The sequence below is a fragment of the Procambarus clarkii genome, chromosome 16 (genome assembly GCF_040958095.1).
Source record: "Procambarus clarkii isolate CNS0578487 chromosome 16, FALCON_Pclarkii_2.0, whole genome shotgun sequence".
Lineage (NCBI taxonomy): Eukaryota > Metazoa > Arthropoda > Malacostraca > Decapoda > Cambaridae > Procambarus > Procambarus clarkii.
The window spans coordinates 36,427,513-36,444,044 of record NC_091165.1 but is presented as its reverse complement, the minus strand read 5'-3'; the positions used below and the strand labels follow the sequence as shown (position 1 = coordinate 36,444,044).

At 42.7% G+C, this 16,532-nt stretch overlaps 2 protein-coding genes across 2 annotated transcripts; both read right to left on the bottom strand.

Annotated features, from left to right (window-relative positions):
* Positions 1-13,863: 13,863 nt before the first annotated feature.
* On the bottom strand, positions 13,864-15,711 carry LOC123760185 (NADH-ubiquinone oxidoreductase chain 2-like). The gene has a single exon (XM_045745693.1). The coding sequence runs from the start codon at positions 15,709-15,711 to the stop codon at positions 13,864-13,866; it is 1,848 nt and encodes a 615-aa protein (XP_045601649.1).
* Positions 15,712-15,780: 69 nt separating this feature from the next.
* LOC138365342 (shematrin-like protein 1) lies at positions 15,781-16,278 on the bottom strand. The gene has a single exon (XM_069325641.1). The coding sequence runs from the start codon at positions 16,276-16,278 to the stop codon at positions 15,781-15,783; it is 498 nt and encodes a 165-aa protein (XP_069181742.1).
* Between the last annotated feature and the right edge of the window lie 254 nt (positions 16,279-16,532).

Here is a 16,532-nt window from a genome sequence, read left to right as displayed (position 1 = left end):
ACCATCACGGCCGTCATATCTGGGAGTATGGGTTCGAGTCACTTCTGGGGTGTGAGTTTTCATTCGCATATAGTCCTGGGGACCATTCAGGCTTGTTCGCATTTGTGTTCCTCACGTGTGCCCCAAAGAATGAGGTGATTTGGTGAAATGCTATGCCCAAGATTACCATCCGAGTTGCCGTCGGGGAAGTGGCTCAAATAGCCTCGGCTATCACTTCCTTTTGACGGCCGTGATGGTCAAGCGGATTAAGGCGCCCTGTAGTTACCAGTTGCGTTGCTTCTGAGAGTATGGGTTCGAGTCACTTCTGGGGTGTGAGTTTTCATTCGCATATAGTCCTGGGGACCATTCAGGCTTGTTCGCATTTGTGTTCCTCACGTGTGCCCCAAAGAATGAGGTGATTTGGTGAAATGCTATGCCCAAGATTACCATCCGAGTTGCCGTCGGGGAAGTGGCTCAAATAGCCTCGGCTATCACTTCCTTTTGACGGCCGTGATGGTCAAGCGGATTAAGGCGCCCTGTAGTTACCAGTTGCGTTGCTTCTGGGAGTATGGGTTCGAGTCACTTCTGGGGTGTGAGTTTTCATTCGCATATAGTCCTGGGGACCATTCAGGCTTGTTCGCATTTGTGTTCCTCACGTGTGCCCCAAAGAATGAGGTGATTTGGTGAAATGCTATGCCCAAGATTACCATCCGAGTTGCCGTCGGGGAAGTGGCTCAAATAGCCTCGGCTATCACTTCCTTTTGACGGCCGTGATGGTCAAGCGGATTAAGGCGCCCTGTAGTTACCAGTTGCGTTGCTTCTGGGAGTATGGGTTCGAGTCACTTCTGGGGTGTGAGTTTTCATTCATATATATATATATATATATATATATATATATATATATATATATATATATATATATATATATTATTAAATATGACCGAAAAAGTAAGATTAATAATTCTAACACGAATTTTCTCAATCTTTCGTACATTACGCTTCACTGTTGGAGGTAAATCAAAAATCACTTCTCCAAAATTCATTTTTATTTCTAGTCTGACGTGACACGGGCGCGTTTCGTAAAACTTATTACATTTTCAAAGACTTCACAAATACACAACTGATTAGAACTTACGTATCTCTGATTTTATATCTACATTTGAGTGAGGTGGGAGGGGTGATGTGGCATTAACACAAGACAGAACAAGAGGGGATATTAATAGGGTATTAAAAGTATCAACACAAGACAGAACAGAAACAATGGGTATTGAATAGAAGTGTTTGTAGAAAGCCTATTGGTCCATATTTCTTGATGCTTCTATATTGGAGCGGAGTCTTGAGGTGGGTAGAATATAGTTGTGCAATAATTGGCTGTTGATTGCTGGTGTTGACTTCTTGATGTGTAGTGCCTCGCAAACGTCAAGCCGCCTGCTATCGCTGTATCTATCGATGATTTCTGTGTTGTTTACTAGGATTTCTCTGGCGATGGTTTGGTTATGGGAAGAGATTATATGTTCCTTAATGGAGCCCTGTTGCTTATGCATCGTTAAACGCCTAGAAAGAGATGTTGTTGTCTTGCCTTTATACTGGGTTTTTTGGAGCTTACAGTCCCCAAGTGGGCATTTGAAGGCATAGACGACGTTAGTCTCTTTTAAAGCGTTCTGTTTTGTGTCTGGAGAGTTTCTCATGAGTAGGCTGGCCGTTTTTCTGGTTTTATAGTAAATCGTCAGTTGTATCCTCTGATTTTTGTCTGTAGGGATAATGTTTCTATTAACAATATCTTTCAGGACCCTTTCCTCCGTTTTATGAGCTGTGGAAAAGAAGTTCCTGTAAAATAGTCTAATAGGGGGTATAGGTGTTGTGTTAGTTGTCTCTTCAGAGGTTGCATGGCTTTTCACTTTCCTTCTTATGATGTCTTCGATGAAACCATTGGAGAAGCCGTTATTGACTAGGACCTGCCTTACCCTACAGAGTTCTTCGTCGACTTGCTTCCATTCTGAGCTGTGGCTGAGAGCACGGTCGACGTATGCGTTAACAACACTCTTCTTGTACCTGTCAGGGCAGTCGCTGTTGGCATTTAGGCACATTCCTATGTTTGTTTCCTTAGTGTAGACTGCAGTGTGGAAACCTCCGCCCTTTTCCATGACTGTTACATCTAGAAAAGGCAGCTTCCCATCCTTTTCCGTCTCGTAAGTGAAACGCAGCACGGAACTCTGCTCAAATGCCTCCTTCAGCTCCTGCAGATGTCTGACATCAGGTACCTGTGTAAAAATGTCGTCAACATACCTGCAGTATATGGCCGGTTTCAAGTTCATGTCGACTAAGACTTTTTGCTCGATGGTACTCATGTAGAAGTTTGCAAACAGGACACCTAGGGGAGAACCCATGGCGACCCCATCTACTTGCTTATACATGTGCCCATCCGGGCTCAAGAAGGGTGCCTCTTTAGTACAAGCTTGGAGTAGTTTCCTCAGAATACTTTCTGGCATGTCAAGAGGAGTACAGGCTGGATCACGATACAAAACAGAACGCTTTAAAAGAGACTAACGTCGTCTATGCCTTCAAATGCCCACTTGGGGACTGTAAGCTCCAAAAAACCCAGTATATAGGCAAGACAACAACATCTCTTTCTAGGCGTTTAACGATGCATAAGCAACAGGGCTCCATTAAGGAACATATAATCTCTTCCCATAACCAAACCATCGCCAGAGAAATCCTAGTAAACAACACAGAAATCATCGATAGATACAGCGATAGCAGGCGGCTTGACGTTTGCGAGGCACTACACATCAAGAAGTCAACACCAGCAATCAATAGCCAATTATTGCACAACTATATTCTACCCACCTCAAGACTCCGCTCCAATATAGAAGCATCAAGAAATATGGACCAATAGGCTTTCTACAAACACTTCTATTCAATACCCATTGTTTCTGTTCTGTCTTGTGTTGATACTTTTAATACCCTATTAATATCCCCTCTTGTTCTGTCTTGTGTTAATGCCACATCACCCCTCCCACCTCACTCAAATGTAGATATAAAATCAGAGATACGTAAGTTCTAATCAGTTGTGTATTTGTGAAGTCTTTGAAAATGTAATAAGTTTTACGAAACGCGCCCGTGTCGCGTCAGACTAGAAATAAAAATGAATTTTGGAGAAGTGATTTTTGATTTACCTCCAACAGTGAAGCGTAATGTACGAAAGATTGAGAAAATTCGTGTTAGAATTATTAATCTTACTTTTTCGGTCATATTTAATAATATATGTCTACAGGAAAGACTGCTACCAAAATATACTAATATATATATATATATATATATATATATATATATATATATATATATATATATATATATATATATATATATATATATATATATATATATATATATATGTCGTACCTAGTAGCCAGAACGCACTTCTCAGCCTACTATGCAAGGCCCGATTTGCCTAATAAGCCAAGTTTTCATGAATTAATTGTTTTTCGACTACCTAACCTACCTAACCTAACCTAACCTAACTTTTTCGGCTACCTAACCTAACCTAACCTATAAAGATAGGTTAGGTTAGGTTAGGTAGGGTTGGTTAGGTTCGTTCATATATCTACGTTAATTTTAACTCCAATAAAAAAAATTAACCTCTTACATAATGAAATGGGTAGCTTTATCATTTCATAAGAAAAAAAGACTTCACAAATACACAACTGATTAGAACTTACGTATCTCTGATTTTATATACTAATATATATATATATATATATATATATATATATATATATATATATATATATATATATATATATATATATGTCGTACCTAGTAGCCAGAACGCACTTCTCAGCCTACTATGCAAGGCCCGATTTGCCTAATAAGCCAAGTTTTCATGAATTAATTGTTTTTCGACTACCTAACCTACCTAACCTAACCTAAAAAGTTAGGTTAGGTTAGGTTAGGTAGGTTAGGTAGTCGAAAAACAATTAATTCATGAAAACTTGGCTTATTAGGCAAATCGGGCCTTGCATAGTAGGCTGAGAAGTGCGTTCTGGCTACTAGGTACGACATATATATATATATATATATATATGTCGTACCTAGTAGCCAGAACACACTTCTCAGCCTAATATGCAAGGCCCGATTTGCCTAATAAGCCAAGTTTTTCTGAATTAATATATTTTCTCTAATTTTTTTCTTGTGAAACGATAAAGCTACCCATTTTATTATGTATGAGGTCAATTTGTTTTTATTTGAGTTAAAATTAACGCAGATATATGACCGAACCTAACCAACCCTACCTAACCTAACCTAACCTATCTTTATAGGTTAGGTTAGGTTAGGTAGCCGAAAACGTTAGGTTAGGTTAGGTTAGGTAGGTTAGGTAGTCGAAAAACAATTTATTCATGAAAACTTGGCTTATTAGGCAAATTTGGCCATGCATAGTAGTCTGAGAAGTGCGTTCTGGCTACTAGGTACGACATATATATATATATATATATATATATATATATATATATATATATATATATATATATATATATATATGTCGTACCTAGTAGCCAGAACGCACTTCTCAGCCTACTATGCAAGGCCCGATTTGCCTAATAAGCCAAGTTTTCATGAATTAATTGTTTTTCGACTACCTAACCTACCTAACCTAACCTAACCTAACTTTTTCGGCTACCTAACCTAACCTAACCTATAAAGATAGGTTAGGTTAGGTTAGGTAGGGTTGGTTAGGTTCGGTCATATATCTACGTTAATTTTAACTCCAATAAAAAAATATTGACCTCATACATAATGAAATGGGTATCTTTACCATTTCATAAGAAAAAAATTAGAGAAAATATAAAAATTCAGTAAAACTTGGCTTATTAGGCAAATCGGGCCTTGCATAGTAGGCTGAGAAGTGCGTTCTGGCTACTAGGTACGACATATATATATACATATCATATTGATGTTACGTCTGTGACTGTAAAACATGCTTTTTTGAAAAACTGTTTTACGAGTGTTTTTCATGTGAGAGAAATTTTTGAAACCTCTTTACCGATTGCTTTGAAATTCTGACACAACGATTCATTCGAATAGGCGCGTCTTTTTACATTCCTGCTATATAGATGCCACCCCTGTGACAGGTAAAAACATGCGTTTTTGAAAAACAGCGCCATCTGTTGCACATAATAGCAACATACACGCTATACTAAATATGTCACGAATTCCATTTCAATGTTTCCTATTGCATTGATAAACTTTGTTTTTATAGATTTCGATTTATTATATTTTTTATTGAATTATTTTGTGTGACATTGTGCTGGAATTGAGCTGTGTTGTTTACCATACCGTTCATTTCGTAATTATAAGTATAGATGCCACACCTGTGACAGGTAAAACTATGCTTTTCTTGAAAAACAGCGCCATCTGTTGCACATAAGACCAACACAGGCTATACTAAATATGTTTCAATTCCATTTCAATGTTTCTGATTGCATTGATAAATTAAATTTTCATAGATTTTGATTTAATTATCTTGTGTGAATTGCGTTCGAAATGAGCTGTGTTGTTTACCATTCCGTTCATTTTGTGAGTATAGTTTATTATTTTACTTTTTCATATTTTCATTTCATTTTTTAACTGTTTTTCTTATATTTCAGTGATGGGAACATCAGACCACTTGATGTTCCCAATTCTCTGATGGGAACATCAGACCATTTGGGAAGGCATCGAACGAGGGAGTGGGGAATGGTGGGGAGGACGAGCGGATGGAAGTGAGAGATGGTGGGGAGGACGAGGAGACGAGGGAGAGGGGAATGGTGGGGAGGACTAGGAGACCGAGAAAGGTTGCTCTGCAATACATGTGCGTTGCTGAGCCACAGCAACGCGTGGCCGGGCGCAGCTAGTATACATATATATATGTTGTTGAGTATGACCGAAAGGGGATGATTAATTATTCTAACACGAATCTTGTCAATATTTCTTATGTTTTTCTTCACTGTCGAGGGGTAGTTAAAAAATTTACTCTCCAAAGTTCATTTTTACTTTTTATTTATGGTCTGACGCCTACAAGCGTTTCGCAAGAACACTTACATTTTCAAAGACAATGTTTTTGCATACTTAGATCATGCTTAAATACGTTTTTGGGTGAGGTGGCAGGAAACAAATCAATGGGAAAAGACAGAACACGAAACAATGGGTATATACAGGTCATATGACCATGGGTATACATTTATCTCTTTGCTTCTGTGCTGGTTCTGGGTCTTTAAGTGAGTAGAATGTAATTATGTGTAAACTGACTGTTGATTGCTGGCTTTAACTTTTTGATGTGTGGGGCCTCGCTGATGTAGAGGCTCCTGTTATAGCTGTACCTATCGATAATTTCTGTGTTACTTGTTAAGATTTCTCTGGTGATGGTCTGGTTGTGTGTGGAGATTATATGTTCCTTGATGGAGCCCTGTTGTTCATGCATCGTTAATCGCCTGAAAAGAGACGTTGTTGTCTTGCCTATATACTGAAATTTGAGGCTTACAGTCCCCCAAGCGGGCATGTGAAGGCATAGGCGACGTTGGTTTCCTTCAGGGCGTTCTGCTTGGTGTCTGGAAAGTTTCTCATGAGTAGGTTGGCCGTTTTCTTGGTTTTATAGTAAATTGTTCATTATATATTCTGATTTTTGTCCGTGGGGATAACGTTCCTATTTATTATATCTTTCAGGACACTTTCCTCCATTTTATGAGCAGTCGAAAAGAAGTTCCTGTAAAACAGTCTAATGGGGGGGGGGGGAGGGGGGGGTACAGGTGTTGTGTTAGTTGACTCTTCAAAGGTTGCATGGCGTTTCACCTTTCATTTGATGACGTCTTCAACATAACCATTTGAGAAGCCGTTGTTGACTAGGACCTGCCTTACTCTACAGAGTTCTTTGTCGCCCTGCTTCCAACCAGAGCTATGAGTGAGAGCACGGTTGACATAAGCGTTGACGACACTCCTCTTGTACCTGTCTGAGCAGTCACTGTTGGCATTAAGGAACATTCCAATGTTCGTTTCCTTAGTGTAGACTGCAGTGTGGAAGCCACCATTCCTCTCCGTGACTGTTACATCTAGAAAGGACAGCCTCGCATCACTCTCTATATCGTAAGTGAAACTTAACACCGAATTTTGCTCGAATGCCTCCTTCAGCTGTTGCAGGCGTCTAACATCAGGTACCTGCATAAAAATATCATCAACGTACCTGTAGTATATGACGTTAAACTATATATTATTAAATAACATATTGATCATTAAACTAAAGAGGCATAATATCATCGTGGGGTTGATTAAGGAGATAGTATGTAGGCACTTGTGAACAAGGCTTATCTTCTAAATAATAAAGGTTGGGTTAACCCAAACATATAAAATATGAGAATGAAATTTGAAGAAATATTCCTTGTTTTAAAAATACTTTAGAGGTGAATATTGTCTGGTCCTTAAAATCCTTTGTATAATAACACAATTACCCAATAACGTGTCTGAAGTCACGTTATCAGGACGACTTGATAACGACCCACAACGGACGTTTCTTAATGTCCTGATGAGCGGTTTGGTCATCAATAACAACAACAAAGAAACACATGGACTGTCTGTATGACGTCTAACTTTAAATTTGGAGTGAGAAAAATGGACTAGGTTAGGTTAGGTTAGGTTAGTATATCCAGGTTTGTTAGGTTAGGTTAGGTTAGGTTAGGTTAGGTTAGGTTAGGTTAGTATATCCAGGTTTGTTAGGTTAGGTTAGGTTAGGTTAGGTTAGGTTAGGTTAGGTTAGTATATCCTGGTTTGTTAACCAGGCCCAAATAAACTAAGACCTCTCAGATACAAGACGGGAAGAACAGCTAGAAAATACAAATCTAAACCAGTGTATCGAGACAATAAAGTTGGTGGCACTAGAAATACGCTCAAGCCGCAGACCTCTAAGAGGAAGATATGCAGACTGGAACGGGAACGTCGTTCCCCTCTATTGGCGAAGAAAACGAATCGCAGAACAACTTGACGAATCTCAAGAACGGCGAAGTAGGTTAGGTAGAGAAATAGAAACCCGATCGAATTAGAGGTACAAGAATTGTATAAAATCCAGGAGAGGCAGAGAGACCAAAAGACCATTAGCGAAATAGAGTGAAGTCCGAAATACGTTTTCTCCTATGCAAAATCTAGAACAAAAACTACATCCAGAATCGGGCCCCTGCGAAATGGAGATGAAACTTTCACAGATGACAACAAAGAAATGAGCGAAATATTGAGGAATCAGTACGACTCTGTTTTCAGTGATCCATTAAATACACTAAAGATTGAAAACCCAAACGAATTCTTCATGATTGTCATATCAACTTTAAATCATATATCAGATGTCACCCTAACTCCACTTAATTTAGAAGTAGCCACAGATAGTATGCCTATGCATTCTGCACCAGGCCCTTATTCCTGGAACTCCATACCCTGGAAACACAAACCGAAACTGTCTCTATTTTCCGCTTGTAACAACTTGTAATAAAGTTGTTACATCTTGGCTTAACGTGTTTATGACGTATTGGAACGTTGTTACAACTTGATATATTGGTTGTTATAACTGGTTAGGTGGTGTTAAAACTTGTTCGAACGTTGTACCAACGTCGTAGTTTCGGTGTGTGTTTGGAGGGTATTCACCAAGAGCTGTAACAAAAACACTGTCGCAGGCCCCCAAAAATTTGGAGACGAGCCTAGATACTGGTGTCATCCCTGACATACTATATACAGCAAAGATAGCACCACTCCATAAAGGAGAGAATAAAGCAGAGGCAAAAGACTGTAAGTCAATAGCACTAACATCACACATCATAAAAATCTGTGAAAGGGTCACAACACACTTGGAATCACAGCGACTACATAACCCCGGACAACATGGGTTCAGAACAGGGTGCTCTTGCCTGTCACAGTTGCTGGACCACTATGACATGGCACTAGACGCCATGGAAGACAAACAAAATACTGATGTAATGTACTAATAGGTGTATTCATGGGTGTACTCATGTTGGAAGACCTTACCTTTAAAGAACACAATAAAGTAGCCGTCACAACTGCAAGAAAAATGACAGGTTGGATAACAAGAACTTTTCACACTAGAGATGCTGTATCGATGATGATACTCTTCAAGACGCTAGTGCTCTCTAGAGTGGAGTACTGCTGCACAATGACAGCCCCTTTCAAAGCTGGAGAAATTGCTGACCTGGAGAGCGTGCAGAGATCCTTTACTGCTAGAATCCACTCAGTAAAACATCTAAACTATTGGGGCCGACTAAAATGCCTAAATCTGTATTCACTTGGGCGCAGGCGGGAGAGATACACAATAATTTACACGGGGAAAATAGTAGAGGGGGCTGGTCCCAAACCTGCACACAGAAATAACACCACATGAGACCAGAAGACATGGCAGGATGTGCAGAATACCCCCGTTGAAGAGCAGATGTGCAATAGGTACTCTGAGAGAGAACTCTATCAACATCAGAGGCCCGAGACTGTTCAACACGCTTCCACTACACATAAGGGGCATAACTGGCCGACCCCTCACAGTGTTCAAGAGAGAACTATCAACATCAGAGGCCCGAGACTGTTCAACACGCTTCCACTACACATAAGGGGCATAACTGGCAGACCCCTCACAGTGTTCAAGAGAGAACTATCAACATCAGAGGCCCGAGACTGTTCAACACGCTTCCACTACACATAAGGGTCATAACTGGCCGACCCCTCACAGTGTTCAAGAGAGAACTATCAACATCAGAGGCCCGAGACTGTTCAACACGCTTCCACTACACATAAGGGTCATAACTGGCCGACCCCTCACAGTGTTCAAGAGAGAACTATCAACATCAGAGGCCCGAGACTGTTCAACACGCTTCCACTACACATAAGGGACATAACTGGCCGACCCCTCACAGTGTTCAAGAGAGAACTTGATAAGCACCTCCAAAGGATACCTGATCAACCAAACTGTGACTCATACGTCACAGCCTAGTTGATCAGTTTTGATCAACCAGGTTAATCAACACTGTAGGTTGACTCATACATCAACCTGCAGCCTGGTTAGGCGCGGCTGCTAGCAGCCGTGTCTAACAGCCTGGTTGACCAGTTCAGCAACGAGGAGGCCTGGTCAGAGACCGGGCCGCGGGAACCTTGACCCCCGCAATCAACCCAAGGTACATTAGTGACATCTGGTGTGTGCGTGTTTGACCTATACTGTGGTACCCCAAGATAGTGTATGGAAACTGATCAACAACAACAACGATTGTTGCAACTTGTAAGGAGGCCTCCGAGTGAGAGAAGTCTGGGGCCAGATTCACGAAAGTACTTACGAACGTGTACATCTTTCCTTAATATTTGACGGCTTTGGTTACATTTATTAAGCAGTTTACAAACATGAAAACTTCCCATTCAACTGTCGTTATTGTTATGAACAGCCTCCTGGTTCTTCGGAGCTCATAAACTGTTTAATAATTGTAAACAAAGCCGCCAAAGATTGAGAAAAGATGTTCAGGTTCGTAAGTGCTTGGGTAAGTGCTTTCGTGAATCAGCCCCTGGTAACTACAGGTCCACCACTCAACACATGAACGAGGGAGAGATATTCAACACTGCCAGAGTAAAATGAATCTGATATTGTGAGGAAGACGAGAGTTGTAATGGCGGGGAAAAGTCTGCAGAAACGACTCACATTCACACACACACACTCAAGGCTTGTGACTGGAACTGTTTTGGAATAGTTAGCAATAACTGACAACCTGCAGGTACAACTATGTGAGTACTGTGATGTGTTGTAGGTACTGTAGCAACTACCCGCCAGCTCTTCTTTGGCTCAAGTACATTAAATAAAAAAAATAAAACTGGTAATGACCTTTGCGGTGTGATAGTTGTAGGAGTAAGCAATAATCATAAATAATTAAAATACTTTACTTATAATAACAATCATAACAAATTAATAAATCCTGAGAAACTTGGCTTACACCCAAAAATAAACAAATTTAATATTTACGTTACTTAAGAAACCCCAGGGAGGGATGGGTGACTCTAGACTATGTACACGAGGCTGCCTCGCCACCGTCACGCGCCGGAGCGAGACCACGTGGAGTGACGGAGTGACGGAGTGACGGAGTGACGGAGGGGACGTGTAGGACCCGAGGGACCACCACGAGTATTCTGCCTGCTGGGTTGTTATTGTTGTTTTAGATTTAGCTACTCAGAACTAAATGTTCATGTAGCACGGGCTATGGTGAGCCCGTAATTGAGTTCGGTTATTCGCGATAACCTTGTTACTCTGATATTTGGGCTTTTCCTCCTTTTTCCCCCCTGTTATTTTTTCGCTTCTGTTTTAGTCGTGTTTTAATAACATTATCTTGGTGGCGGATGTAGGTGCAGAATGTTCACTAGTGAGTCCCATTCTTTAACGGCTTTTCTAATCACTGTAGTCGCGGTGGAATGTGCATCTTATGCAGCTGCTGTCGTTGGATTAATGTTGAGTTTGATGCGCAGGGCTTCAGTAGCTTCACATTCCAGTAAGTAGTGCAATAGTGTCGCCTCTGCTTCCGTTCTACAGATGTGACACTCTTTAACTATTGGGTTCATTACCTCCCAGCAGCACTTGTAACCAAGTCTGAGTCTGTGTATGGCTACTGCAATGTCTCTGGATATCTTTTTGTCAGGCTTGAAAGAGGAGTAACCAGTGGCTTGTTCGTACCATATCGCAGTGGATCTTCCTTCCACTACTTTGGCTCTGTGGCGACTTTTGATAGTTGAGAATATTTTCTTCTTGATTTGCTACTTAATCTGTGAGAAACTTGGAGGTATTTGAACCTGTACAACAGGTAGAGCGGTGGCAGTTTTTGCTAGTGAGTCTGCCTTTTCATTATCATTTATGCCAATGTGACTTGGTATCCAATTTTGAGTGATTGACAGTCCTAGATTATGGGCTTCTTTTCCTATATGTTGAATTTCTGTGAGGAGTTATATATTATCTCTGTGCTGGCTGGATAACAATGCCTGGAGCGAAGATTTAGAGTCGGTATGAATGATGACATCATGTAAATTATTCTCAATTGTATAGTTTATTGCCTCCTTCAGGGCATATAATTCTGTTTGCAATGTTGAGCACCCACTATTCATGCTCCAGTAAGCTTCATGGTTGGTAGTGTAAACTGCTGCGCCAGCAGAACCTCTTTCTTGATCAACTGATCCGTCTGTGAAGATGTGAGTCGTTGTAGGTCTTCAGATGGTTTCCATTTGTTGTTCTATGACTGCTCTTAGCCTCTGCGAGTCACATGCTGATTCTGTAACTGATAATCCTTTAATGATTATCTTTAGACTCGATTCTTCTCATGGAGGAGGCTGCCGAAAGTGTTGATATGATCTGTCTTCCGCTTTATTTTTAATGATCCATTTTAAGTCCACTTTCTCTAGAATCTTCACTAGATTATCCGTCTATGCAGTTGTTCTATATTGAAGGTTTCTGTGAAGCGATCTGCGTAAGCTGTCTTTGATTGACAGTCTGGCGGTGGTTCCAACAAGTTTTGCTGTTATAGTGGCTATCCTTTGTTTCATCCTGTGTTCTAATGCTGGTAAGTTGGTTTCCATTCTAAGGTTCTCTCTACGCGTCCATATAGGTGCTCCCAGCATTGTTCTCAGAGCATCATTTGAGACACTTCCAGTTTCTGCCATTGGTTATCACTGAGGGATGTAAGAGCAGGAGCAGCATAGTCGATGAGTGACCTAACTGCTTGAACGTAGTACATTTTGAGTACTGGTAGAGATACACCCTCTCTAAGACTGGTCAGAGAGCGCAAAGCTGAGTTTCTGGCTTTACAGCGTTGCCGAAGATATTCAATTTCTTGAGTGAATTTCAACTGGTTGTCTATTATGACTCCCAGGTATTGAAAAGAGGCAACCCACTCAATTTCTTGTCCTTGTATTGCCAGTCTGATGTCTTGAGTTCTCATTTTAACGGCCATTGCTTTTATTTTATTGATGTTTATTTTCACTGCTGCGTTCCGCTTCCCTGCTGATAATATCTAGGTATTTTTGTGCATGGTTCCTGGCGCCTTTGTCATTGATGATGACCACAAAGTCGTCTGCATAGTTAAGAAGTTTGGCTTTTGGTAGCTTGAGCTTCATGAATTGTTCCATGAGACAGTTGAAGAGGAAGGGGCTTAGTATTCCTCCCTGCGGAGTTCCATTTTCCAGCCTCTTTGAGGTCGATGTTTCTCCCTGGAATTTGACTTTAGCTTCTCGGTTAAGCAGGCTTCCTTTGGCAAAGGCAAGAGCGTGTCCTTTGATTTCCTTATCCACAAGGCAGCATAGTGTAGCTGGAGCACTGGCTAACTCGAAGGCTTTTTCTAGGTCAAGAAAAATAAGGATTCCAAGTTTGTCATTGATATGATCCAGGAGGGAGGTAAGGCATTCTGTGGTTCCAACACCTCACAAGTCGAGCCTGGCCTCGGGCCGGGCTTGGGGAGTAGAACAACTCCCAGAACCCCATCAACCAGGTATCAACCAGGTATCAACCTTTTCTGTAAGCAAACATATTTTGGTGCAGTGGATTGGCTTTCCATTCAGTTGGATTAAGAGCCATTCTTTCTTCAGTGTTGGCCAGACACCTTGCTGGATTGTTGTTGTTGTTACAGATTCAGCTACTCAGAACGAAGTGTCCATATAGCACGGGCTATGGTGATCCCGTAACTTACCTGGTAGAGGGGAGGGGCATGTATCACGGGCTATGGTGAGCCCTGAAGACTTGCTGGGTCACTAGCAGGTGCTTACATACCCCTGCGGGTGACGTCACGCTGGCGGCAAGGTGAGGGATAACTAAGAGCCAGGGAAGTAATGGGTAGTTGGCGTGTGCTGGACAAGTCACCGGGGCACACCAGGCTCCTGGCGTGTGGCGCTCTCGGGACCGGGTCGGGGTCCGTGGTGGAGCTCTCCACACCTCTGACTCCAGGTTGTGATGGTGTAGGGGAAGTATCGTAGCATGATGGTGTTGAGGAAGTATCGCAGCATGATGGTGTTGAGGAAGTATCGTAGCATGATGGTGGAGAGGAAGTATCGTAGCATGATGGTGTTGAGGAAGTATCGTAGCATGATGGTGTAGAGGAAGTATCGTAGCATGATGGTGTAGAGGAAGTATCGCAGCATGATGGTGGAGAGGGAGTATCGCAGCATGATGGTGGAGAGGGAGTATCGCAGCATGATGGTGTAGAGGAAGTATCGTAGCATGATGGTGTAGAGGAAGTATCGCAGCATGATGGTGTAGAGGAAGTATCGCAGCATGATGGTGGAGAGGGAGTATCGCAGCATGATGGTGGAGAGGGAGTATCGCAGCATGATGGTGTAGAGGAAGTATCGTAGCATGATGGTGTAGAGGAAGTATCGCAGCATGATGGTGGAGAGGAAGTATCGCAGCATGATGGTGTAGAGGAAGTATCGCAGCATGATGGTGTAGAGGAAGTATGGCAGCATGATGGTGGAGAGGGAGTATCGCAGCATGATGGTGTTGAGGAAGTATCGCAGCATGATGGTGTAGAGGAAGTATCGCAGCATGATGGTGTAGAGGAAGTATCGCAGCATGATGGTGTTGAGGAAGTATCGTAGCATGATGGTGGAGAGGAAGTATCGCAGCATGATGGTGGAGAGGGAGTATCGCAGCATGATGGTGTTGAGGAAGTATCGCAGCATGATGGTGGAGAGGGAGTATCGCAGCATGATGGTGTAGAGGAAGTATCGCAGCATGATGGTGGAGAGGGAGTATCGCAGCATGATGGTGTTGAGGAAGTATCGCAGCATGATGGTGTAGAGGGAGTATCGCAGCATGATGGTGTTGAGGAAGTATCGCAGCATGATGGTGGAGAGGGAGTATCGCAGCATGATGGTGTTGAGGAAGTATCGCAGCATGATGGTGTTGAGGAAGTATCGCAGCATGATGGTGTTGAGGAAGTATCGCAGCATGATGGTGTAGAGGGAGTATCGCAGCATGATGGTGTAGAGGAAGTATCGCAGCATGATGGTGTAGAGGAAGTATCGTAGCATGATGGTGTAGAGGACGTATCGCAGCATGATGGTGGAGAGGAAGTATCGTAGCATGATGGTGTAGAGGAAGTATCGCAGCATGATGGTGTAGAGGGAGTATCGCAGCATGATGGTGTAGAGGAAGTATCGTAGCATGATGGTGTAGAGGAAGTATCGCAGCATGATGGTGGAGAGGGAGTATCGCAGCATGATGGTGGAGAGGGAGTATCGCAGCATGATGGTGGAGAGGGAGTATCGCAGCATGATGGTGGAGAGGGAGTATCGCAGCATGATGGTGTTGAGGAAGTATCGCAGCATGATGGTGGAGAGGGAGTATCGCAGCATGATGGTGGAGAGGAAGTATCGCAGCAAGATGGTGGAGAGGGAGTATCGCAGCATGATGGTGGAGAGGGAGTATCGCAGCATGATGGTGTAGAGGAAGTATCGTAGCATGATGGTGTAGAGGAAGTATCGCAGCATGATGGTGTAGAGGGAGTATCGCAGCATGATGGTGTAGGGGAAGTATCGTAGCATGATGGTGTAGAGGAAGTATCGTAGCATGATGGTGTAGAGGGAGTATCGCAGCATGATGGTGTAGAGGAAGTATCGCAGCATGATGGTGGAGAGGGAGTATCGTAGCATGATGGTGGAGAGGGAGTATCGCAGCATGATGGTGTAGAGGAAGTATCGCAGCATGATGGTGGAGAGGGACTATCGCAGCATGATGGTGGAGAGGAAGTATCGCAGCATGATGGTGGAGAGGGACTATCGCAGCATGATGGTGGAGAGGAAGTATCGCAGCATGATGGTGGAGAGGGAGTATCGCAGCATGATGGTGTTGAGGAAGTATCGTAGCATGATGGTGTAGAGGAAGTATCGTAGCATGATGGTGTAGAGGAAGTATCGCAGCATGATGGTGTTGAGGAAGTATCGCAGCATGATGGTGGAGAGGGAGTATCGCAGCATGATGGTGTTGAGGAAGTATCGCAGCATGATGGTGGAGAGGGAGTATCGCAGCATGATGGTGGAGAGGGAGTATCGCAGCATGATGGTGTAGAGGAAGTATCGTAGCATGATGGTGTAGAGGGAGTATCGCAGCTTGATGGTGGAGAGGGAGTATCGCAGCATGATGGTGTAGAGGGAGTATCGCAGCATGATGGTGTAGAGGAAGTATCGCAGCATAATGGTGGAGAGGGAGTATCGCAGCATGATGGTGGAGAGGGAGTATCGCAGCATGATGGTGGAGAGGGAGTATCGCAGCATGATGGTGTAGAGAGCGGCAGGTAGAGGCAGCTGCCACTCTTATGCACGGGGAAATACGGAACAAAGTAGTTAACGGATGGAATGCATTAGGCAGTGATGTGGTGGAGGCTGACTCCATACACAGTTTCAGGTGTAGATATGATAGAGCCCAGTAGGCTCAGGAACCTGTACACCAGTTGATTGACGGTTGAGAGGCGGGACCAAAGAGCCAGAGCTCAATACGCGCAAGCACAACTAGGTGAGTACACACGCTA